General features: G+C 41.1%; 1 protein-coding gene across 6 annotated transcripts in view; it reads left to right on the forward strand.

Moving 5' to 3' along the window:
• The window catches only part of KANSL1 (KAT8 regulatory NSL complex subunit 1), a 182,143-nt gene that overhangs the window by 129,298 nt on the left and 26,607 nt on the right, over positions 1-26,238 (forward strand). For all 6 annotated transcript variants that reach the window (XM_017349250.3, XM_070060558.1, XM_002719458.5 and 3 more), the window contains 3 exons: positions 8,299-8,400; positions 17,083-17,201; positions 17,931-18,126. In XM_017349250.3, the coding sequence (XP_017204739.3) occupies positions 8,299-8,400; positions 17,083-17,201; positions 17,931-18,126 (417 nt within the window). The remainder of the gene's footprint in view (positions 1-8,298; positions 8,401-17,082; positions 17,202-17,930; positions 18,127-26,238) is intronic.

Raw genomic sequence — 26,238 nt, forward strand, 5'->3', positions numbered from 1 at the left:
CTGTAACTGTCATATTTGTTACATTTATGAAAAAGTGGCGATGACTATTGAGGATTTTCAGCCTTCCTGCTTGCTTTGCTTAGATGCATTCCTGTTGTACGGCTAAGCTTCCCGTGCTTTCTTGTTAAGAAATAAGGCTTTTCCTAAAAGATTGTTTAGGCAGAGTAAGACGCAGGAGATTGGGATTTTTGTTTTCCTGTGTTCTGTCTACCGAGAAGTGATTGTTACTTAAACCTTTTATCTTTGATAGTGACACTATGTGAGAATTTTCTTCCTGAAAAATCAAGTTTAAAAAAGTCTTGCTCAGTTTGGGAGAAATTTACATGGAAAATTAAGTGTCAGATTTTTTTTTTTTTTTGTCTGTAGTGTTGTTCAAAGCCCTATGAAAATTGCTTAACTGTGAATGGTATACATTAATCAGTAGGCCAAAAGTTAGAGGGTGACCAGCTGAATTAGACGAACAGTATGATCATGGTTTAGAGTAAAAGTTCTGTGGCGTCCTATATCTAATGATTTAAACCTTTTACTCCAAAAATTCCACTGGGGAATACTTACATCTCCTTTCCAAATTGGGTTTTTATATAAATCTCTAAAAGTTCAGTAGAGCATATTATAATTGAGAATATAGTCTGGAGGATTCACACACATACTTTTATTCCCTTAGGAGAAGGAGCAAATTAAATCCTAACTTCTTTCAAAATTAGGAGTAGGTATTTGATTCGGTGATTAAAACACATCTTTATTGGACTGCCTGAGTTTCAGTCCTGGCTCCATTCCCAGTTCCAGCTTCCTGCTAGTGCACACTCTGGCAGAGAGTAGGTGATAGCTCCAGTGGTTGGATTCCAGGCTCCTAACGCAGTCCTGCTTGTTGCAGGGATTTGGGGAGTTAACTAGCAAATGGAAAATTCTCTCTCCTGTTGCCCCTCCCCTTCCCCCCTCCCTCTCATTTCTCCCCTCTCATTTCTCCCCTCTCCCTCCCTCTTCCCTCCTCTCCCCTTCCCCTCCCCTCTACTCCCTCCTCCCTCTCCCTTTCTTTGCTTTTTGAATAAATAAACACATTTCTTAAAAACTTAGATGCATGCAGTTGACACAGTTCTGCTTTGCCAGGCACATTAACCGGGAGCTGGATCGGAAGTGGAGCAGCCAGGTCTTGAACCAGCACCCATACACATTTCAGCATCGCAGATGGTGACAGCTTTACCCACTGAGCCACAATGTTGACTCCCCAATGCTTTGGTTCTTTATGCATAGTTCAGATTCTTGACAGTGTGTGCTAGTTTATAGGTTCACCACCTTTGTATGAAAAGATAACTTATATATGATTCCTGTTTTATCTCTTAGCTCAACACCCAGTAACAGAGCAGTTTTGCAAAACTTTCAGAAATCTTATATATCTCAATATTAAAATTTTTATCCAGGGTTTGTATATTATAGATTATTAAACTTCAGACTTGGTAATGTTTAGTAATATATTTTCTTTGCAATCTGAATATATGGTGTCTGTTAAGGTTCTGACAGGAAGAATACAACTAGAATGATAGTTCAGATAAGTAATACATCAAGAAAACCTAAAACTTTATTAAATATTTATAGAATATCTTTTTCAACAAATGCAATAGTTTCCTAGGGGCTAGGACAAAACTTTCCAAACTGGGTGATTTAAAGCAACAGAAATACATTCTCACAATTGTCGAGGCCAAGAATCTGAAATCAGGCAGGACCATGTTCCGTCAGAAGGCTCTGGGGAAAATTCTTTCTTGCCTCCTGGCTTCTGGCAGTCCGTGGTCATCCTTCCTTCCTAGCTGCCTCCCTGTTGTTGTGGCCAACCTTTTCCCAGTGTGTATGTGTTTGTATTTCCCTCTCATTGGGAGGGCAGTTATTTATATTCAGGGCCTACACTAAAGGACTCATCTCTTTTTTTTTTTTTTTTTTTTTTGGACAGGCAGAGTGGATAGTGAGAGAGACAGAGAGAAAGGTCTTCCTTTGCTGTTGGTTCACCCTCCAATGGCTGGCGCACTGCAGCCGGCGCACCGCGCTGATGCAATGGCAGGAGCCAGGTGCTTCTCCTGGTCTTCCATGGGGTGCAGGGCCCAAGTACTTGGGCCATCCTCCACTGCCTTCCCGGGCCACAGCAGAGAGCTGGCCTGGAAGAGGGGCAACCAGGACAGAATCCGGCACCCGGACCAGGACTAGAACCCAGTGTGCTGGCGCCGCAAGGCAGAGGATTAGCCTATTGAGCCGCGGTGCCGGCCTAAAGGACTCATCTTAATCTGATTAAATTATTTGTAGTGACCTCTAATTGAGTCAAATAAGGTCACATTCATGGGTGCTAGAAGACATAAATTTTGAGCAGATATGTTCAACTCTAACAAGTAAGCTATGGAACTAATATGCATTTGCCCTTAGGTAGCACTATGATGAAGTCTTTGAGCACCAAGCACTAAACAATTTACACTTGTATGCAGTTTTAAAGATAAAAAAGTGGAAGGTCAAAAGAGGTGATATGGTCATACATCCAAGTGAGTACAGAGCTGAGGTTGGCTTGTATGGCTCCAGAGCTGTTGCTCAAGTTAGCACTCTCTGACCATGGAGGTTGTGTTGCAACTCTGCCAGGCTTCCCAGGGTTTCCTTTGACATTCTGATGGAAGCTTTTATGACTGTGTCTTTGGCCTGCTGAGCTTCTCAGTAACCTGTGCCTGTGGACAGCACTGGAGTGCTTTGCAGGCTGAATATAGGGAAATGAATCCTGAGGAGGTTTTGGGCAAACCTGTGGAAAGTGCTTACAGGCTTGAAAACAGTTTTGTCTGTGCTGGAAAGGGTGATTGGAGAATAGTTCTAAGATGCCCTCAAGGCCCTGTTCTCATTGTTCTGCAAATTAGCATAAGGCCACCTCTTCTTAGCTGGCAGTTTCTCCTTTACACTCTTTTGTCCTGCACAGACTTTTTCTGAGCGTCTTCTCTGGCCAGGCTGCAAATTTTCCAAATCTTCCCACCTGGCTGGTTTTTGCTCCTTCTTCTCACTATATGATTGACTGAAGTTGGCCAATAACACCCATGCTGCAGTCCGAATGCTTTGGTGCCTTGAGATCTCATCTACCAAATATAACACACAGTCTCCTGATATAGATACAATATAGCCTGGTTACAGAGATGACCTTTAGTCTAGGTCTCAATAGAATCATCATTTTGGTCTGAAACCTTATCAGCATGGCTTTTATTATCAGAATTCAAGTCTTCTACTCCTGAGCCCTCTCCAGAATCGTCTAATGCCCTCACTTACTGCATTCTAGGCTTTTTTTTTTTTTTTTTTTTTTTTTTTTGACAGGCAGAGTGGACAGTGAGAGAGAGACAGAGAGAAAGGTCTTCCTTTTGCTGTTGGTTCACCCTCCAATGGCCACTGTGGCCGGTGCGCTGCAGCTGGCACATCACGCTGATCTGAAGCCAGGAGCCAAGTGCTTTTCCTGGTCTCCCAGGCGGGTACAGGGCCCAAGGACCTGGGGCATCCTCCACTGCACTCCCGTGCTACAGCAGAGAGCTGGACTGGAAGAGGGGCAACCAGGACAGAATCCGGCGCCCCAACCTGGGCAAGGCGGAGGATTAGCCTATTGAGCCAAGGCACCGGCCTAGGCATTTTCTAGCCTGATCCTCCAGATTTATCCAACAGCTGCCAGTTAACCAATTCCAGAGCTGCCTCCAGATTTGCATGTATAGTTACAGAAACAGCCCTACCCTCATCACTGATTTTTCTGTTAATAGCCTTTTGTTAACAAGATAATCTGAGGTAGACTAACTATATAAGGGAAGAGGTTTATTTAACATCAAGATTTTTTTTTAAAGGAACAAAATTGATTCCAATTTAAAACAGAGTTCATTTCAGGAGAAAAACATGAGAAGTCAATTTCCTCAGGCGGCTCTGGATTAGAGAATCAGGACCCCAGCCTGGGTCCCCAGCCCCTCCCACCAGGCACCCCCAGGGGAGGTTGCCATTGAGCCAGTTCGTGCCAGACTCCTCCTCCCCTTCCCTGAATTTACAATACATGTATCTCAAATGGTAGAAGGTTTAAAAATAGAATTTTTTTAAAAAAAGCATTTTATAGAAAACTCTCTTAAATAGGTTTGGGTTTGAGTCGTCTACAATCAAGGGCACATAACGTAGACTGTCAGCAGGGCATTGGCGTCTGTGACACGAGGACATCTCTCTGGGGAGAGACCCAGGCTAGCCTCCAAATCTTCAAGGTTCACAGTCCAAGTTGGGCCCGTTGTTTCTGCCTCTGGTAGTGGTATGCTTGCTGGCAGAGTTTGGAAGTGGCACAAAGCATCACCTGGCAGGAGATGGAAAATGTGTGTGTCTTCCTGGGTCTGTGGTTTCTTAGAAAGTTGCCAGGATTCAATCATGGGGTCCTCATCCTTGGGCCCCTGTGAGTCCCATCATCTCCTGACAAAGGCCTCACCTCCAAATACTATAATTGGATTAGATTTCTGCCCTCAAGGTCCCATTCATGTAAGACTTTAGATATTAAACCCCTGAGTGGAGTGGGATTGAGCAGTATTCATCATAGCACTAGGCAAGCCCATGTTGAGATTACCATGACAAATGTAGAGTGGAACTTGATTTTTTTTTTAAGCTAATAATACCCTTTCCTTTCATGGCTAGTAAACATGAGTATAGCTTTTCTCAAGTAAATTTTGATGTGGAATATAATAACTTGTATATGGAAAAGGGCATAAAGGTTATTTTGGGAAATTTGAAGTAATCTTTTAGACTGCCTCTGTAAAGCCTCACTGTCAGTAGTGTCTCCAGTTGGGCTGTGTCTCTGCTTGTTGAACTTCTTTTGGCAAAAAAAATTGTAATACTTTGCCTGCTTCTTTATTCAAGGCTGGAGGAACAAATTTCCTTATGGTAGACTCTTATTTTTCTTATTCTCAGGTTTTCACACTGCCCTACACAAAGTAGACTGAGTAAATGCTACCTGCAGGAATAGATTTTAGCAGCTTTTAGCTGCTTGCATCCTTTTGGGTATGAGGTACACTGCAGATTAAAGGATGCAGTATTTGGTTTTGTATTCTATAGAGAACTTCTATATTTTGGTGGGAGGAAACAATATATGGATGACTGTTATATCACTGCGGCAACTAATGTATATTAACACATTTTGAGCACATATTTGCAAAAATAAGTATGATTAAAATGTATGTATTTTCAGAATACTTCTGAGCAGAATGAGAACTTCATTCTAATTACAGAATCTTATTACATCCTGCAAGCACATTTACATGGCTGGTTGATTCTGTCTTCAAACACTTGTGTATATGCAGAGTCCAGCCACCTCTTCTTTCTGCTTGTGTTTGACCCCAGTCTTTATTCCAGTATAATAGCTAGATTGATCTTTTAAACTCTTAAATCAGCTAATTTCTCCCTCTTTAAACTCTGTAGTGATTTCCTATCTAAGAAAAAAGCTGGAAGTACTCACTATTGATAGACCCGGAAAGAGCTCTCTCATTGTGTTTTTCTGACGTCAGCTCCCACCAGTCTCTCTCTACTCCGTTCACTCCAGCCATACCAGTGTCCTGCTATGCTTCAAATCATTAGGCTTGCGCTTACCTTGAAATGTCCACATCAGTTCTTCTCCCAGATATCCCCCGAAGTATGGTTCAACTTTTTTTCCCCTAGTATTTTCTCAAATGTCACCAGGATAAAGTGTAGTTTATCCTGCCTAACATTAAATAGTGCCAACCTTTTCCCAGTGTGTCTGTGCTTGTATTTCCCTTTCATTGAGAGAGCAGTCATTTGTATTCAGGGCCTACACGAAAGGACGAAACTTAATCTGATTAAATTATTTGCAGTTACTTCTGATTGAGTCAGATAGTGCTTGCTCTGTAGTTTAAGGAAACTACATGCTTTAGGAAGTCTGGCCACAACTAGGTTTTCTGTTAACCAGGGATGTTTTCTTGGAAGAAGGTGAGACTTGGACTTGAAAAGTTCTTTAAGGCCCAGTTCTCTCAGCTTCTTCCTGCCTGGTCCTGGTTTTTGAACTTTCCTTGAAGCATAGCCCTGGCCATAATGCCTGTTTTTACTCCTGCCTCAAAGGAAGAAACCAAGACCAGCTTCTGCCCAAGGCCATCAGGCACATCAACCTCTCAGGGTTTGTCAAAGGGAGAACAAAAGCAACAAGGAGCAATTGAACGGATGAACAAACCTGTGAGGTTTTGAAAGCACAAAAGAGGTGAACTCTGCCAGCCTTTTTTTTTTTTTTGCCAGAAGAGGTCATGATTGATCAAAATCCCAAATTTTTGGGTAACAACATTTGTCAACCATCTGAAAAGGTGCTGCATCATCTGATCAGAGTGGAAGTGACAGAATTTGAAGATGCTAAATCAGGTTACAGAATAGATTTTTATTTTGTTGAAAATCCTTACTTCAAAAAATAAAGTTCTCGTCAAAGAATTTCATCTGAGTGAAAGTGTAGTGATCGATCTTCAAAGTCCACTGAAATCAAATGCAGATCTGGACATGGATTTGACAAAACATTCAAGTAAACACAGAACAAAGCCCGCAGGAGGAGACAGCATGAAGGACCAGAGAGCTGCTTTACCGATGCAGGTGCAGATGAGTATGAGAGCTCATCAAGGATAATATTAGTAGAAAACATTGATGGAGTCCAACTTTTTTTTCCCCTCCTCTAGTCCCTGGGAGCAAGTTGTCATTGTCTTGTTTTTATTTTTTTTCCCTCTTGTGCTTCTCCCTGTTTTTGAGGTCTTTTTTTTTTTTTTTTCCCCTCTGTACCATGGTTGTCATCTTATTGTGGGGAAACTACATTAAGCATAATACAATGGGAAAAGCATCTGTACCCCTTTCTGTATTCTTTCTTGTCTTGACAAAAACTGTTTGGAATCAACACTACTGTGCATTATGAGGAAAAAGGAAAACCTGTTACCTTCACTCTGCTGGAAGCTGGTGGGTGCCAGGCCCCTCTGTAGTAGTGCTTAGAATTCTAGCTTTTTCACTTTTCTCTGTTTATTGGGCTCAGAGATTACTCTGTGTCTGTGTGAATACAGTTAGCATTTACTAGCATGGATTTGTCTTTCTCTTGTTTAAAAAAAGAGTTACAGAGAGAGATCTTCCATTCTGCTGGTTGACTCCCCAAATGACCACAACAGCCAGAGCTGAGCTAATCCAAAGCCAGGAGCCAGGAGCCCAAGGACTTGGGCATCCTCTACTGCTTTCCCAGGCAATAGCAGAGAGCTGGATAGGAAGTGGAGCAGCCGGGACTCCAACCGGGGTCTGTATGGGATGCCAGAGCTGCAGGCTGGGGCTTTAACCCACTGCGCCACAGCGCCGGCCCCATATATAATTTGAAATATGTAATCACATATGTAATTTGAAAAAAATTTTTAAATGGGGTATAGAAGATCAGCAGAGGGTGGGTTTTTGAGGTGTTTGGGTGGTTAAGTGGGCATTTTGACAACATGGCTTATCCTTTGGCATGTTTAATTGTGATGCTTAATGAACATCCTTATATTTTAAAATGACAGTTTTAGTTTTTTATTTGAAAGGCAAAGTGACAGAGAAAGAAATCTTCCATCTGCTGATTCGTCTCCAGATAGCCACAATGGGTAGGGCTGGGCCAGGCCAAGACCGGGAGCCTGGAACTCCATCTGAGTTTTCCATTGTAGTCTACTTAAAGGTAGTTTCCACATAAGTTGAGAATCATGGTTTAAAGAAGAGACCTCGAGATGGCACTTGGGCCATTTTCCACTGCTTTCCCAGGCATATTAGGGAGTTGAATTGGAAGCGGAGCAGCCGTGACTGGAACTGACACTCCATTATGGGATAGCAGCATCAAAGGCAGCAGCTTGCCCAGATACAGTTGGTTGAGCTCATCATTTAGAATAGTAGCCCATTCAGTTTAGTAATCCTTACAGCACATTTGCAGTCATATTAACTAGAAAAACTGTATAGAGTTTCATTAGTAATACAGGACAAAATAGCATAAGCTGATAATGATTCAAGATCTGGAAGATCTGAATAAAGGATGTTAAACAGCTGACAAGCCATGAAAGTCAGAGCATTCAAGTGGAGGAGACGGGAAGTATAGATCTGAGTCTTGTGACTTACTATTTCGCTGCTGCTGGGCTTTTTGTTGAACTAGCTCTGAGGATGAAAAGCTCCTGCCCGTGTAAAGGGAAAAGGCCACTGGTAGATCAGCCCCTGCCCCCAACCCTTTAGAGATTAACTCCTAAATTAAATTTGCAATTTAAACTGCTCATTTATGCTGTTTTTCTCCTCTCTGTCCTGCAGGGGTTGATAGTTCTTGGGGAGGCACCTCCCCCAGAGCATACGACAGCAGACTTACTTCTTCTTAGCTCTGAGGTGAAGACAGATCATGGAACTGATAAATTGGTAAGTTTAAAAGATAGAAAATCGGAAATGAAGAATTCAGGGTGTAGCTTCAATACAACTTATTCTCAATAAGGAGGATCCTCGTACCGGCTGAAGGAAGGAAACCCTTTAATAACTTTGGCATTTCAGGATCTGAATTCCTGGCAACGTAAGGCCTCTCTTGCAGCTTCGTAGCTGACCTTAGAATTTAAAAGCACCTGCTAACTCTGAAGATTCCACAGCCAAAGCAGATATGGCACAGTGTTGCCAAGGCTCAGGAGATAGGACTCCTTTGAGAAGTAAAATACCTTTCTGAGCCTGCATAAAATGAGAGGTCTTCATAAGGTTGCCAGAAAATGTGTATTTGAAAAAATGTGTGCCTGCATTTCAGTTTTTTGTACCAAGATATGTTAAATTCCTTTTCCCGTGAACTTTATTATTTACGCGCACATATGTAATCTTTTTATTAGAAGATAACACTGGAAGTTTAACTCACAAAAACATGGAAAATACTGCTGTCTGTGGGTGATTCCATCTTACTCTACAATGGCAATACCTTCATCTTCCCTACCCTTCTGTATCCTTAGCGTCTAGCTCAAATCTTCCTCTTATGTGAGGTCTTTCTTTCCCTGTTTCTTTCCCTGTTTCTGTGTTAATTAATAACTTCTTTCTAAATTCCAAGAGCACTTGTTTCTTTCCTTCACTTTTTTACTTTCCCTAAAAAAAATTTAACTTTTACATCCCAGTGACTTAATTGGAAACTCCAAAGTCCCATTACCCTAGTTTATATTTTTGATTATGCCCCCTTAGAGGCTAGTAGTGAGCAGTGCTGGCTCTTTCAATTGTGAGCCAAACTAGCCAGTCACTTGTATCTGCAAGTTGGCAAAGTTTGTTATCCTTTATTTTTATTGTTAGCAAAAACTCATATGATATGGAAGAAACTGACTTTCCAAAGAAAAATATCTTGGAGATGTTTAGATCTTGCAAAGGTGGTTCACCCAGTCTGGAAGCCACCTGGTGTTTCTAGGGATAAATGTGACGACATGAAGAGATTGAGGATTCTTTTTGCAAAGCAGGGTTCAATAAAGAACATCAAATTTTGCCACTATTCCAGTCCATGATGTAAATTCATTATACACTATCTACAGAATTTTGGGTTTTTTTGTTTGTTTTAAAGCGAATTTAGTGATTTCTCTAGGTAGCATAAAAATTGAGAGAAAGCATATGGTCAGGTAGATTGGAAGGTCAGCTGGTGGTATGATGGTACGGGAAACTTGAGGCATATATGATTAGGAGTATGTTCTGTATAGACATTCATATGTTTGTATACAGAATTTAGGAATCTACAGTTAAGTTTTTTCTCTCACCTCAGCGCTTTTTAATGGATATGACATAACACTGTCTCACTGTGTTGATTCTTATTCTGAAATAATTTATACACACTAGAGCATGCCCCCTTTAGGGATTGATCCCTTTCTCTATCCCCCATTCACTTGTGCATCTATGTCTGATGTGTTAACTTTGTTAAGGTTCTTGAAGGTCAAGGCCATCTTCCTCTTTGTGTTGGCTGCATTAGTTTTTATATTATACAGTAGAGTGTCTTTTGGAGTGAGTGAAATAAATATGAAAACAGTTTAATAAATAGTATTATCTTTCCTTTGTTAATAAATAGATGCTTTTTTAAAATGATAAATATTTGCAAAACTGTGCCCAACATGTTAATTTTCAGGCAAAAGGTTTCATTGTAGGAAGGCAGTACTTAATTTTGCCTTTTTGTTATTTAGCTGTTTTAATAAAGAAAAGTGTCTTCTCAGTTTTGCCTTAAAGCATCTTAGGTCACCTGTGCAAAGGGCAGTTGTAAGTTTTCATACTCACATTTAACCATTTGATTATCCATTTCACTATCAGCTTCCCCCTGCTAAATGTAGTTACTTAGTGCCTATTTATTTTACAAAAAAAAAAAAAAAAAAAAAAATCAGACTTGTAAAATGATGTCAGAGATGCTGCGTTTATTTTGTATTTTAAAATCTGAAGCTCACTGGAATTATGATGTAGAATATGTACCGTTTTAAGGAATTTAGACACGATTCTCAAAGATATTTCTTTGAGATATTTCTGAGAATACAGTGACTTGTTAATGAAAGAAGGAATCGTTGTGTGTAGATACTGGAGGAAAAGATGCTAAAATAAGATTACTCAGTAGTTTATAATCAGTATACAAAAGTAAATAATTTTCCAAGAGTTGATGACTTTTAGGTGGGCTTATTAGATGATGTCCTGTTGTTAGACTAAAAGGACAGTCTTTCTTTCTTTATTTATTTTAATCTTCTAATCCACATCTATCTCCATTTATTTTCTATTTTTAATCTTTCAGAAGTTTTCATAGTTTTAGTGATAGAAGTCATCAATCTCAGCACATTATCCCCTCCTTATTGATACTTGTTCAGTTCTGGTTCCCAAATAAATTAGGTTTCTTTTTTTTTTTTTTTTTTTATAGATTTATGTATTTGAAAGCCAGAGTTACAGAGAGAGAAGGAAAGGCAGAGGGAGAGACTTGGGCCATCTTCTATTGCTTTCCCAGGCCAGAGCAGAGAGCTGGATCAGAAGTAGAGCAGTTAGGACTTGATTTGGCACCCATGTGGGATGTGGGCACTGCAGGTGGCTTTACCCACTACACCACAGCGCTGGCCCCTACATTAGTTTCATGTTTGCTACCCCATATACAAATAAGTATATTTGAAAAGTACAATATTTTCGTTAAGTGCATTATTCCTATTATATACAATCAAAATGCTATTTGCTAAGTTAAATAGGTTAGTTTTTTCCTGTACGGGTGTGATTATGTTACTGTTTGGCAACTCGGTTAAGTTCATCTTTTACACAGTATTCCAGTTGTTGTGTCCCATCCCTCCTGCCTCCCACAGAAAACAGTTGATTTTTGTGAAGGGTTACTATGATTCTTAAAGCTGTTGGAGAATCGACAGTCCCTTATTACCCTCTTCCCTTCCCATTTCTCCCTTCTTTCCGTCCTGTTCTCACCTGTCTCCTGCAGTGAAACAATTTTTATTAGTTTCTGGGTGATCCTTCCTTTATTTCTTAACATTAATAAGCAGATCCATGTATGTTTTTCCCATATCTCCTTTTATAGTAAGTTTGTTATTTTTTTAAGGTTTACTTATTTTGAAAGAATTGCAGAGAGAGGGAGAGACAGAAAAAGATCTTCCATCTGTATTTCACTCCCCAGCCAGCTGTAACAGCCAGCTCTGGGCCAGTCCAAGTCCAGAAGCTTCTTCCAGGTCTCCCACGTGGGACCTAAACACCTGGGCCATCTTCCACTGCTTTTCCCTGGCCTAGCAGAGAGCTGGTTAGAAGTGGAGGAGCTGGAGATGGGATGCTGGTGTTGCAGGTAGCAGCATTACTCGCCATGCCACATCTCTGACCCTTGGGTAAATATTTTTTAAAAGACGGGATTTGAAATTGAGGATGATTTTTTTTGTTTGGTTGATTGGTTGATTTAGCAAAAACAGTGTTGCTTCTATGACAGTTGACGTGGAACATGGTTATTTGTTAGTTTCAGTTTTTGTAAAATGAGATTTATTCTTTTATTCGTTTCGTACTCATCTTACTTTACAGAAGTGATGGGAAAAACAAGTGAAGTACTAATGCCGTTTCACTAGAAAGGCATGCTAAAAATGTTAGGTATAGATGTTTTTAAATAGTGCAAGATACGTTCTTTTTACCATTGGTTAAGCAAGGACAACTTTTTCCTTATTATAGCTTTGAGGTCAACATGGAGGATGAATGGTGTATTTTCCTGATCAGATTTTTTGGATAGAGGGATAGATGCCGGCTAAGAAGTGCTTTGTCCTGGCATTAAAACACTGAGAATCAAGTTCCTGCAGCGCTCAGGTATCCCACATGAGAGCAGGTTTGGGAGTCCCACCTTTTCACCTCTAACCCAGCTCCTTTCTAATGTGTCCGGGAAAGCAGTGGAAGATGGCCCAGGTTCTTAGGATTCTGCCACCTACAGATGGAGTTCCAGGCTCCTGGTGTCAGCCTGTTCCAGCCTGGACCATTACAGCCATTTGGGGAGTGAACCAATGGATGGAAGATTATCTCTCTCTCTCTCTCTCTCTCTCTCTCTCCCTCTCTCATTCTCTCTCTCCTTCTCTCTCTCTTTAACTCTTTCAGATAAATAAGCAAATCAATCTAAAAACCACACAGACACTGACAAATTAAGCCTTTTAAAGTTAATTGGGCTTTATGTGAATGAATTACATAATAAGGATTTATAAGACATTGCAATTGCTGTATTTCTTTAGCTTCTAGATGCATATTTTCAACAGTGTTGGTAAATATAAACCCTAAGTCTAGGAGCCATTGGACTTGTGACAGCATTATGCTGGTTGAAACTTTCTAAAATTAACTAACTCAGCATTCAGTTTTCTTTCATCATAAGCTTTATAGACGTAGGAAAGTAAAGCACATGATCCTGGTGGGGTTTTTCTTTTTTCTTTTTTGGTTCACCCCCCTCAAATGGCCACTAAGGCCAGCGCTGCACCGATCTGAAGCCAAGAGCCAGGTGCCTCCTCCTGGTCTCCCATGTGGGTGCAGGGGCCCAAGCACCTGGGGCATCCTCCACTGCCCTCATGGGCCACAGCAAAGAGCTGGACTGGAAGAGGAGCAACCAGGACAGAACCTGGTGCCCACATGGGATAGTGGCACCACAGGCGGAGGATTAACCAAGTGAGCCACAGCGCCGACCCTTTTTTCTTTTTTTAAACATGCAGAAATATAAGTCTAGATACTTAGGTTGGTGGAAGTGGAACTTTTCAGAACCTTGCACTTGAGTTTAGCACAAGTTTCTGGCCATAATGCTAATTTATGGAAATGACTGGTATACTGTTTATAGGCCAGGGATATTTTGGTGACTTTAAGCAAACCAAAACTATGCTGAGTACCAGGATGGGGTGCTTGAGGCGTGAAGTAATTCATACAAGTCAAAATCTTAATTTATTTTGATAGCTAACTGAAACCAAACTGTTAAATTTTCTAGCCCAAATGAAGGTGATGCATTTAAGAAAATGCATATTTCTACTAAACGCATATTTCTAATAAAAAAGAATACATATACCGGGGCTGACGCTGTGGCTCGCTTGGTTAATCCTCTGCCTGCGGTGCCGGCATCCCATATGGGCGCCGGGTTCTAATCCCAATTGCTCCTCTTCCAGTCCAGCTCTCTGCTATGGCCCAGAAAGGCAGTAGAGGATGGCCCAAGTGCTTGGGCTCCTGCCTCCCTCATGGGAGACCTGGAAGAGGCTCCTGGCTCTTGGCTTCAGATTAGTGCAGCGCTGGCACAGTGCCAGCTTGTGGCAGCCATTTGGGGGGTGAACCAATGGAAGGAAGACCTTTCTCTCTTTCTCTCTCTCACTCTACCTGTCAAATTAAAAAAATAAAAAATAAAATAAAATAAATAATTGTGAAAAAATACATATACCTTGTAGGTAGAGTTTAATTTTGGTGTATGTAAAATAAATCTAGTAAATGTTGGGTCTTCTTTCCCCCTCCAAAAAAAAATACAATTTAATCTGTTTTTCCTTGAGGGCTCTTTGTCGTACTTAATTGGTCTGGCCAAGAGAGTAAACGGGTGCTTCCTTTATATGAATAACAAATTCATATCTTATTGCTGTTTTTTTATAAAGATTTTATTTATTCATTTGAAAGGTAGAGTTACAGACAGAGAGAGTGAGAGACAGAGAGAAAGGTCTGACTTCTGATTCACTCCCCAGATGGCTGCAACAGCAGGTGCTATGCCGATCCAAACCCAGGAGCCAGGAGCTTCTTCTGGGTCTCCCAACCGGGTCCAGGGGCCCCAAGAACTTGGACCATCTTTAACTGCTTTCTGCCATAGCAGAGAGCTGGATTGGAAGAGGGACAGCCAGGGTTAGAATTGGCGCCCCATATAGGATGCCGGCGCCACAGACAGAGGATTAACTTACTGTGCCATAGCGCCGGCCCCTCTTATTGCTGTTTCAATAGTTTTATGCTGGTTCTTTCAGTCAGGAAAGTTCAGCAACCCTTCTTGCTACTCTAACCTTAAGAGTGCTTCAAAATGTAATACTCTGGCACCCTGCTTTGGAGAGATGGGAATTACAAAAGCATTCTATCTGCCACTTGAGTTTTTCTATTCTTCTGACTATGGGATGCATAAACTCATAGTCTATGTCTGAACATCAGATAAATTTCAGATGGAAACTTCTATGATAACTTCCAAGCTCTGGCTGTGAGAAGCTGAATTCTTTCTACCTGTATGACAGATTGCTGAGATACAGTTCAGTTTTCTGAAAACACTGTTGCTGTAAAACACTGCTGTGATGACCAAACTTCATATTTTTATGTGGATTTTACTTTTCTCAAGTTTTTGTTTCTCTACCCTCTGTGTTTTTGCAGCCTGTTAGACTTCAGAATAGGGAGTGTTTTATTTGTTTCAAGGCATTGTGAATATGGAATACTAAATGAAATTCCCTGTGTTTATAAGTTCTTTTCTTTTTCCAGATGGAACACTATTGGGCAAGCATTTGACTCAGTGGTTAGGCACTGCTTGGGACACCAGCATCCCAGATTGGAGTGCCTGGGTTCAAGTCCCAACTTGATTTGCAATTTCAGCTTTCTGCTAATGGTGCACCTTGGGAGGTGGCAGGTGATAGCTCAAGTATTTGGATCCCTGCCACCCACGTGGGAAACCTGGAACAAGCCCAGCCCTTGGGGGCTTTTGTGGAGTGAACTAACAGATGGAAGATTCTCATTTTTTCTCTTTCTCTCTCAAGTAAATAAAAAACAATTTAAAACCAAATGGGGGCCGGCGCCGTGGCTCACTTAGGCTAATCTTCTGCCAAATTGCCACCACGGCTGGCACTGCGCCAATCTGAAGCCAGGAGCCCAAGCACTTGGGCCATCCTCCACTGCCCTTCCCAGGCCACAGCAGAGAGCTGGACTGGAACAGGAGCAGTCAGGACTAGAACACGGCGCTGGCCCCTATATATACCAGACCAATATATATATATACACGTATATATATATATTTTTTAAAGATTTATTCATTTGAAAGAGTTACACAGAGGAGAGGCAGAGAAAGAGAGGTCTTACATCCGCTGGTTCACTCCCCAATTGGCCGCAACGGCCAGACCCATGCCGATCCGAAGCCAGGAGCCTCTTCCGGGTCTCCCATGTGGGTGCTGTGGTCCAAGGACTTGGGCCATGTTCTACTGCTTTCCCAGGCCATAGCAGATATTAATTTTTTATTAAACTTCCTGGTAAAGAGAAGAAATATGCTGATTCTTTTTAATATTCTGATTTGATACATTATAGTTGATTTATCCCTGTAGGGTAAATTTTTAAGAGTGGTTAAAATATTTTCTCAGAGGATAGAAATAATTTTATAACTGTTGTTCCTAAGGGAAATTACTGTAGATTCTGAGGCTATTGAGTCTACCAAATTTATCATGACTTTTACAGCCTTGACTAATATAATTATTAGGGGTGTTTGTGATGCCTTAGAAGATGTACAGGGTGTCTAGCAAGGTAGATAACATTTTCCCGATGCTCACTTGTTATAGCATACTTACATGACTTACCTGTGTTTGTTCTTTCATCTGGCTTTTTGGGTAGCTTGATCCCTTCTTGGTACTTGTCCAATACTACTCCAATACTACTTTCAGTTCTGCAGAACATTTTGTGTTTTCAGCTTAGGGGTATGAGGATCAAAAAGAAATTCAGCAATGCTTAAAAAGTAAAATTTCAAGATCAAAATACTGGCCCTGAAGTGCCCTGGTAGCCGTGACAGGAAGCCAAACTTCAAAACTCCCCACTGTCAGAACCAAATAATAACCACATCCACAGTTTTATTGTTAGCTCAGAGACTCCATGTGACTGATACTTGTAGCTGCCCCTTTCAAACCATGTAAATATATGCTTTATCTTGAATTCTGAAATTCAGACTTTTCCATATTCTTCCCCATCTCTCTTACTTCATTTTATATTTTATACATATTTGGTTTGTTAGTCTAAATACAGTAGTTAGCACTAGGGAATTAGATTCATCGAGATTTTATTAATTTTGTTTTCTCTGTATATATGTATTTTTAATAGAGAAACAGTTTTTGAGAAATTTTACTTCTGGCTCACACTGCTAGAATTAATTACACATTAGATATTCACAGTCTATAGATTTTTTTCTTACAGGGATACTTCTGAAAATTTGTGGGAAAATTGAATTAAAAAATGTTTATTTTGGTGCAAAAATTTTGAAGTCCATGCAGATTTCTCATAATGGGTGCCTCCCATCAGTTTCTGAGTATCTCCTGTAGTTGTTTTGATACTAATGTAAGTATAGCCTTTTTGGAGCTTAGTTAAAGGTTAATGTTACCATTTGGTTGTTGGGCTGAATTTCTGTTTGTTCCATAGAGTTGTTGAGGTCATTTCCCTGTCAGTAAGCCTTTTTTTTCTTTTAGTGTGATAAATATTTAAATTCCTTATCCCTGTTTGCTCCTACACAAAAGCTTGATTCTCTTCATTATTTACTTTTTCCTCTGCTATACAAATTTGTGTTCTCAAGTTGGTTATCAGAAATTTTCAGTGCTTCATGTGAATTCAGTGGGAAATGTTGATGTATTTTTTTTTTTAATTTTTCTTCTCCTTACTCAGATTGACAGTATTTCTCAGCCACTGGAAAGCCATAGTACCCCTGCTGTTGGTCATATTTCAGAATCATTGTCTACCAAATCATGTGGAACACTGAGACCTGTCAATGGAGTTATTAACACGTAAGTTTCATCCCTCTGCTACTTAGGCTTAGTAGGCTTGTGAAAGGTGAGTCTGGAATACCTAATTACTTCTAGCTGGGACTGACCCTGGTTTAAAGAAGTAAAAGCTTTATAATTTATTAACATTTTACATGCATTCTGTTGTAGCAAATATATTTTAATTGATATGTTGCTGTATTTTGCTTTTACTTACCATGGCCTAAAATGGAGAAAAATAAAGGTCCTGCAGTTACTGTGAATTGTCATTATTGTCCCTGGTCTTAGTTTACATAAACTCCTCTTCTCTAGGACAGATTAGATCCCTGAAGATTTGCATTTGTGAATGTATCTTGATGAAGGTTCGAGGATGGTCATGAAATACATACACTTATACATCCCTAAAATTAAAGTGTCATGGGAAAACTAATTCTAAAGCAACTCCTTAATATTTGCAAAATGCATTATTCTCTTATCTGTTACAGTCTTTACTCATGTTTCTCTTGCAGAAGAGAACTTCATCCCTAGAACCTGAGTTTATTTACTGACTTTCCCACTTTACAAACATGCTGTTACTTATGTGCACCAAGAGCCACATGCACGCACTCTTAGGGTAGCAAGAGATGACCTGCTTCTGCTATGGCGTGCTTATTTGTGTTTGTGAACATTTACAAGTAGAGGCGGTTGAGCCAGTGTTCCAGACTTTGTTTCCTTGTGTTTTCTGAGAAGTGACTGTTTTTTCATCCCCTGTAGTCTACAGCCTGTCTTGGCAGACCACATTCCAGGTGACAACTCTGATGCTGAGGAACAGTTACATAAAAAGCAACGATTGAACCTGGTTTCTTCATCATCTGATGGTACCTGTGTGGCAGCGCGAACACGTCCCGTTCTGAGCTGCAAGAAACGGAGGCTTGTTCGACCCAGCAGCATCGTTCCTCTGTCCAGGAAGGTCAGTACCAGTGAGAGCTGGCCGTGGTCAGATAGCAGGCCAGACACTGTGGGAGATGGGGGAGGCTCCTGCCAGCTGCGGTTCATCCCAGGAGCTTTCACACTGAGTTCCTGCACCTTCTTTCCTGGGGGTTCTGAGTCAGCTGCTCTGGAGAAGAGCTCCTAGGTGACTCTCCAGCCAGGTCTGGAAAGTACTGACCTAAGCTTTTAACAGAAATGGGAGGAATTGAAAGTTTTAGTGCTGCTGTCAACGTTTTGAAGGAGAGTGTGCTTTCTCACCTGTGCTGTTACTGCTGAAAGTGGTAGTGTGGAAAGATTCACCGTAACAAGGAATTGCCATTGAAATGTCCAAGTCGATGTTACACAGTACTTGTGTTCACAGAGAAAATGGTGACAAAGTTGTAATTATGAGGCAGTTTTGATTGCCTGTTCTTCATAGCAGAGTTGGCTTTATTTGAAAACTAATAAAATAATAGTCTAGTAAAATTAGTGCAACTGAGGGGTTAAGAGCATTAACTGTGAAGGCGTAAACTTGGATTTGGAACATGTTAACTCCCCTACTGCCACTCCTCTCCAGAGCCTTGGCATTATTTGAGGATTAAAAGTGTGTAACATGGTAAGTTCCTAGCACAGAGTGGCTGTTAGCAGTTTGTTTTTGTTCATTTACGCATTCAGTGTTCACTGGGCTCCTACAATGAGTGGTTCTGTTCTAGGCATTGGTAATACACAAAAACTGACCAAAATTTTTACCTTCATGTGGTACCCTGGTTGTTAGAGGCAGACAATAAATTAATAAAAGAACTATGTGGTATGTCCTAGAGCCTTACTTACTGGGGAGAATAATGAGCAGAGGGAAATAGTTTTGGGGAGCCCAGTAAGGAAGTGTGGGAATCATGAGCTAATCCAAGGCTTAGAAGTCTGAAATTCGGAGGAAAGCAGTGACGAATAAACTCAGATTATAACTGAGGAGAGTGGTGTGTGCAAGGCAGGGGAAACAAGTGTGGTGAGGAAAAGTGACCATCTGTGTCGGATGCTACAGACAGGCAGGCAAAGACGAGGACTGCGAATTGAGGCTATTGCATTTGATGGGGCCAAGGTTGTTTGAGACCTTGCTAAGCAGTTTTGAATAGAGAATGAAAAAGGATGAAGGGTTTGAGTGGGTTCAGCGGAGAATGGGACAGAAGGAATTGAGAGAACTGTTAGAGGTAGCACTTTCAATGAATGAATGGTGCTGTAAAGGAGGGCATTTTTCAAGTTGATCTATCCAGACATTTTGTTTATTAATTTTAAGAAATAGTAGCCAACTATGTTATTTTCCCAGAGTTGCCATAAAAAATTACCACAAATTGGGTGGCTTAAAACAGTTTATTCTCTTGGCAGTTCTAGGGGCTGAAAGTCTGAAATCAAGTTGTGGGTGCCGGCACCGCAGCTCAATAGGCTAATCCTCCACCTAGTGGCACCAGCACACTAGGTTCTAGTCCTGGTTGGGGCGCCGGATTCTGTCCCGGTTGCCCCTCTTCCAGGCCAGCTCTCTGCTGTGGCCCGGGAAGGCAGTGGAGGATGGCCCAAGTGCTTGGGCCCTGCACCCCATGGGAGACCAGGAGAAGCACCTGGCTCCTGCCATCGGATCAGCACGGTGCGCTGGCCGCAGCGCGCCAGCTGTGGCAGCCATTGGAGGGTGAACCAACGGCAAAAGGAAGACCTTTCTCTCTGTCTCTCTCTCACACTATCCACTCTGCCTGTCAAGAAAATTTTAAAAAAGTTGTGCGTGGTGAACCTCTCCCTCCCAGAAGCCCTGGAAAAGAGCCCTGGCTCACTACTTCCTTCTTTTGGTGGTTGCTGGCGCTCCTTGGTTTGTGGCAGCAGGGCTGTAGTCTCTGCCTTGCCTTCCCATGGCCTTCTTCCATGTGATCTGTGTGTTGGAGTCCACACTGCCTTCTGTGGGTACTCGTTGGAGTTAAGGCTCACTCCAATATTTCTTTGTGTTAACTAATTACATCTGCAAAGATGCTTGTTCCAGATAAGATCATATTCTGAGTTTCTTGTAAAACTCAGTTTCTGCATAAAACTCAGTTCTGGATGAATTTGAGAGTGAGGGACAATACTTTTATACTTAAAATTCTGGCCTTTGGTTCTTGTCTCTGCTACTGATTTGATGGTTGAGTCCTTTTTTTCAGTTCTTAGTCTGGAAGATAGATTGATAAGGTACTATGAATACTTACCAATAATTGAACTCCCTTTTACTCCCACTGCCTGTTTACTGGAGCTCTGCGTCGTGGAATTTATTGTGTGAAGAACTTTTAAGTTCCTTGTATTTATAAAAACTTGGCAGCTCATATGAGGGATACGATTGCCATGTAGGAATTTTGTGAACTCCGAGTTGTAGAAGTCCCTAACATAGACATCTTAGCTTCTAAATGGGCCTTTATAATCTAGGTGGCTTTTGAATATCCAATTCTTAACATAAGGCTCCTGGATTTACACAGGTAGAGGGAATTTGGATGCCTTATCGGAACATGGGTTGGGACTGGGTTTTCAGTTTCTCTCATGTAACTTTTTCCACTGAAGTCTCAGGGTAGATATTAAGCTTCCTTATTCCTTCCCTGGCTGGTTGAGCAAAACTTTATTTTTACTGCCCTAATCTTGAGTGCTCAATCTTAGTTTCTTCTGTTGATTTAAGCTGGATTCAGGCATAATCTTTGTGGTGAAACCTTTGGGCTTCTCAGAATAAAATTTTAATGCATGAAATAATGTACTTTGTATTTTAGGGAAAACCAAGTATACTGAAATGGTTATAAAAATAAAGGTTTGGGGGGCCAACGTTGTGGTGTGGTGGGTTAAGCCACTACCTGCAGTGCCGCTAGCCATAAGGGTGCCCGTTCAAGTCTTGGCTGCTCCACTTTTCTTTTTTTTTTTAAAAACCTTAATAGCCTCTCTTTAAAAAAAATTTTTTTTGTGATTTATTTGAAAGGCAGAGTTACAGAGAGGCAGAGGCAGAGAGAGAGGTCTTCAATCTGCTGATTCCCTCCCCAGATGGCCACAATGCCTGGAGCTGTTCTGATCTGAAGCCAGGAGCCAGGAGCTTCTTCAGGGTCTCCCAAGCGGGTGCAGGGACCCAAACACTTGGGCCATCTTCTATTGCTTTCCCAGGCTGTAGCAGAGAGCTGGATCAGAAGTGGAACAACTGGGACTCAAATCGGCGCTCATATGGTGGGATGCCAGCACTGCAGATGGTGGCTTTATCCGCTGAGCCACAGTGCTGGCCCTAGCTGCTCCACTTCTGATCCAGCTCCCTGTAATGTGCCTGGAAAAGCAGTGGATGATGGCCACAAAGGTGGTCCCTTGCCACCCATGTAGGAAAATCAGATGGAATTCCAGACTCCTGGCTTCAGCCTACCTGGCCCAGTCCAGCCCTGGCTGTTGGGACCATTTGGGAAGTGAGCAAACAAATAGAAGGTCTCTTTCTGTGTCTTCCCATATCTCCCTCTCTGTAACTCTGCCTTTAGAATAAATAAATGTTTAAAAATTTTTTAAATAAAAATTTAATTCTTAATTTATGCACTTAAATAACATGATTTAGCAGCAGATATAATAGCTATCACAATTTCGAAGTGTTGAGTATACAGATAGCTCTTACCACTGTATTGTGATAGGTGAATCAGTTTGGAGAGCAAGCACATCATGGCCATAATCACTGCTTATATTTCATAAAAGATGTTTAAAACCCTTTAAAAGAAAAATGTTTTTGTTTCCACAATTTTTAAGATTATTTGAAGGCTTGAGAGAGAACACACACGCCAGAGAGGTTCACACCTAAATGGCCCCAGTGGGTGAGGCTGGGTTAGGCTAAAGCTAGGACCTGAATCAGGAGTCCAGAGCTCAAGTACTTGGTCCATCATCTGTTGCTTTCCCTGGGCACATTATCAGGGTGCTTGAATGGAAGTGGAAGAGCCAGGAATCAAACCAGCACTACTGGCGCCAGCACTGTGATGTAGTGGGTGAAGCCGCTGCTTGCAGTGCTGGCATCCCACATGGGCGCTGGTTTGAGTCCCTGCTGCTGCACTTCCAGTCCAGCTCCCTGCTATGGCCTAGGAAGCAGTTGAAGATGTCCCAAGTCCTTGGGCCTCTGCACCCACATGGGAGACCCAGAAGAAGCTCCTGGCTCCTGGCTTCGGATCAGCACAGCCCTGGCCATTGGTGCCAATTGGGGAATGAACCGTTGGATGGAAGACGCATTTTTCTGTCTGCCTCTCCTTCTCTCTCTGTGTAACTCTGAGTTTCAAATAAATAAATAAATCTTTAAAAAAAAAAAAAAAAAACAGCACTATTATATACGAAGCAGGTGTCCCAAGTGGCTCGTTTTAAATTAATGCTGAATAAGCATACTAATGAACTACTATGATTCCAGGAGAAACATTTTAGAAAAACTGCCTAGCACTCTGTAATTTCTTTGTAGATTGTCCCTATGCATTTGACAATACTGAAATTAAAGTTTCAAGATGAAACTTTTACCCACCAATGTTTTTCACCCCTTTAAACACCATGAAGTTAAAAATAAGTAGATATTGTTAAACATCCATCCTAAAATAAATACAAATATAGAAACTTTATTTTCAATGTTGACTTATTGATCTATTTTAAAATATATTATTTAAATTTACAAGAAAGTACTAATAATGGTCTGTCATGATTACGCATTTTATTTTCAGTGTTTAGTATTGTTTTAATTGCTGTGCACATATAGTTTTGATTTTTCAGTTCTTTGCACATATTTCTTAATAACAGTAGTACATGGATACTTCAAAAAGTTTGTGGAAATGGAGTTGAAAAGTTAATTTATTTTGGTTCAAAAAAGTTTTTGAAATCCATGCATAGTTTCTTTACAACATGAATTTTCCATGGAGTTTTTAAGCACCCCTTGTACTTGCATTTGACACGTTAGATCCCACATAGGAGGTTATGCTACAGCTTGTTCGACTTTGACATTTAACTTTTCACTTTTCATACTGCAAACCATGAGTACTGGACACAGATTTCAAAATTGTCTCTTATTGTAGTCCATTGTCCTATTGGAATACTTGAACTCTACTTATTAAGAAATATTTACCAACATAAAAGGATCTAATACTAGTTACTGTAAATTGCCAGTTTAGGCTGTTTTAAGATTCAATCAAGTAATATCTTTCCAGTGTTGGGGGTGATTGTTGCCCACCATTAATGTTTGTTATTTTAAACAATGATTTCTTAATTAATATATTCAAGGAATAGAACAGTCTTCAGATTTCTAAAACTGTCTCATACATAATTTTTTTAAAGATTTATTTTATGTATTTGAAAGAGTTACAGAGAGAGATAGAGACAGAGAGAGGTATTCCATCTGCTGGTTCACTCCCCTGATGGCTGCAACAGCTGGAGCTGTGCCAATTCTAAGCCAGGAGCCAGAAGCTTCCTCCAGGTTTCCCAATGGGTGCAGGGACCCAAGCACTTGGGCCATCTTTTTCTGCTTTCTTAGGCCATAGCAGAGAGCTGGATCGGAAGAGGAGCAGGCGGGACTAGAACTGGCGCCCATACGGGATGCTGGCACTTCAGGCCAGGGCTTTAACCCGCTGCGCCACAATGCAGCCTCTCAAATTATTTTTAAAGTTTGTTTGAATCAAGATCCAGACAAGGCTTACACATTCCAGTGAATTACGTGTCTTTTATAGGTTTCTGCTTTATCTCCATTTCCTTGCATTTAAACAATTTTATGATAGGCATATATGTGGTTTCTTCGTGTTTTCTTCCATATTGGGTTTTACAGAATTTCTTTGATCTGTGCCTTGGTTTCTTTCACTAGTTTTTATACAAACTTGGCAGTGATCATTTCAGATACTGTTCTCGCCTCATTCTCTTTCTCAGTCTCTAATTACAAGTACATTGGACTTCACAATTCCCTGTGTGCCCTTTATATTCTGCTATATAATTTCTAGTCTTTTCTTCTGTCCTGTAGTTTCTATAGTTGTAATTAACCTAACAATTCACCTACCACAACTCTTTCATTGTGTGTCTTTAATAGGTCACATTCATCTGTTGAGTTCTTAAGTTTCTACTTGATTCTGTTTTCACATATTTTAAGAAATGCTGTGACCTTTCATTTACCTGAAATATATTTTCCTGACTCTGTTAAACATTTATTTTTAAATTTTTGCTAACTCCATAATCTGGATTATTGGGAATTTTGTTTCTGCTAGTGTTGGGTATTGTGTATTGGAGCCTTTAATGATGTGTTTCTTCAGAGGCTTTCACCTTCGTCCCCACCTGGGCATATATAGTAAGGTTGAAAACCTTAATGCATTTGAGGCCTGAGCTGAATCGTGGCTGGGTTACACTTTGGCTAAGGCTCTGTCCACCCGGAGTTCATTCTGAGAGCCTAACCTTATTTCCTGCCTTCTCCTGCTGAGAGCCTGACATGTTGAGCAGAGCGCTTGCTTCCCTTTAGAATATTCTGAGGGACCTGCACAGTGGCATAATACGTAAATAGACGCCTCCTGCAGTGCCAGCATCCCATATGGGCGCTGGTTCAAGTCCCGGCTGTTCCTCTTCCCATCCAGCTCTCTGCTATGGCCTGGGAAAGCAATAGAAGATGGCCCAAGGCTTGGGTCCCTGCACTTGTGTGAGAGACCTGAAGTAGTTCCTGGCTCCTGGCTTCGGATTGGCCCAGCTCTGGCCATTGCGACCATTTGGAGAATGAACCAGCAGATAGAAGACCTTTCTCTCTAACTCTAACTCTAACTCTAACTCTGTCTCTCAAGTAAATAAATAAAATCTTTAAAAATGTAGAATAGAATGTCCTGAACTCATAGTCTCTCATCAGAGTGAGGCCGCCAGTCCTGCGCTGCTTTTCAGGGGCGTCCTGCTGAGCTTTAGTCTCCTGCCCTTCACCATTCACCCTCAGTTCCTCATCCTCTTTTCACCAGAGATTGGGCATTTCACATCTCTAACGTCCCTTCAGTCAATTAAAACCACGAAAGCCCTCCACCAAGGGACCAGGTTGTAGACATGTTTTCCAGAGTCAGCCAGTGTCTTTCAGAAGAAATAGCTGCAAAAGGTGAGCTCACTTATATGATTCTCTGCTCCCTGGACTCTTAGCTCCTCGATATTGTGTTATGTTAACATTTCCTTGATATTTTGAATTGTTTGTGTATATGTTTGCTTTAAATTTGACTTTTCCAGTTATTTTCACTGAGAATGTTGGTGTTTTACAAGCTATCCATCATACCTCTTTTTCATGCAGTTTATTAGAGGAAACTGGATTATTTATCCCTTAACTTCCTGTGACCTAGATTCTTCCAATTGTTTACCTGTAGGTTTATTTTGTTGCACCTTGACGTATCTAACAATATTTTATTGGATGCTAGATATTTAATTTTACACAGCTGTAGCATGTGGGTTGTTATCTTTCTTTAAAAAGACTTTGTTTTGTTTCCAGATAATTATTTGTCCTTTGTTAGAGTGGTTGAACAGTTACCCTGCTTACTTAGTTTAGCACCACACCTAGGACACAATCTTCACAGGTCTTTCTGGAATGCTGTGTGCCACTTTGGCTTGTCATAGTATACAAGATTCCTACCCCGTGTGAGCTCTGGAAACCATTCAGCTCATGGCTCTCCAGTTGCTCTTTGCCTGGTCTCACTTCAAAAGTTTGTGGGGCATGGAATTGAAAGATAAGTCTGGGGCCGGCACCATGGCTCACTTGGTTAATCCTCTGCCTGTGGCGCCGGCATCCCATATGGGCACTGGTTCTAGTCCTGGTTGCTCCTCTTCCAGTCCAGCTCTCTTCTGTGGCCCAGGAAGGCAGTGGAGGATGGCCCAAGTGCTTGGGCCCCTGCACCCACATGGGAGATTGGGAGGAAGCACCTGGCACCTGGCTCCTGGCTTCAGATCAGTGCATTTCTGGCCGTAGCAGCTATTTGAGGGGTGAACCAATGGAAGGAAGACCTTTCTTTCTGTCTCTCTCACTGTCCATAACTCTGCCTGTCAAATAAGTTTTTAAAAAAAGATAAGTCTATTTTACTGAAAAAAAAATTTTTTTTGAATTTCATGCATAGTATTTTCATAATTGGCATTTTCCTTG

The sequence above is a fragment of the Oryctolagus cuniculus genome, chromosome 17, assembly GCF_964237555.1.
Source record: "Oryctolagus cuniculus chromosome 17, mOryCun1.1, whole genome shotgun sequence".
Lineage (NCBI taxonomy): Eukaryota > Metazoa > Chordata > Mammalia > Lagomorpha > Leporidae > Oryctolagus > Oryctolagus cuniculus.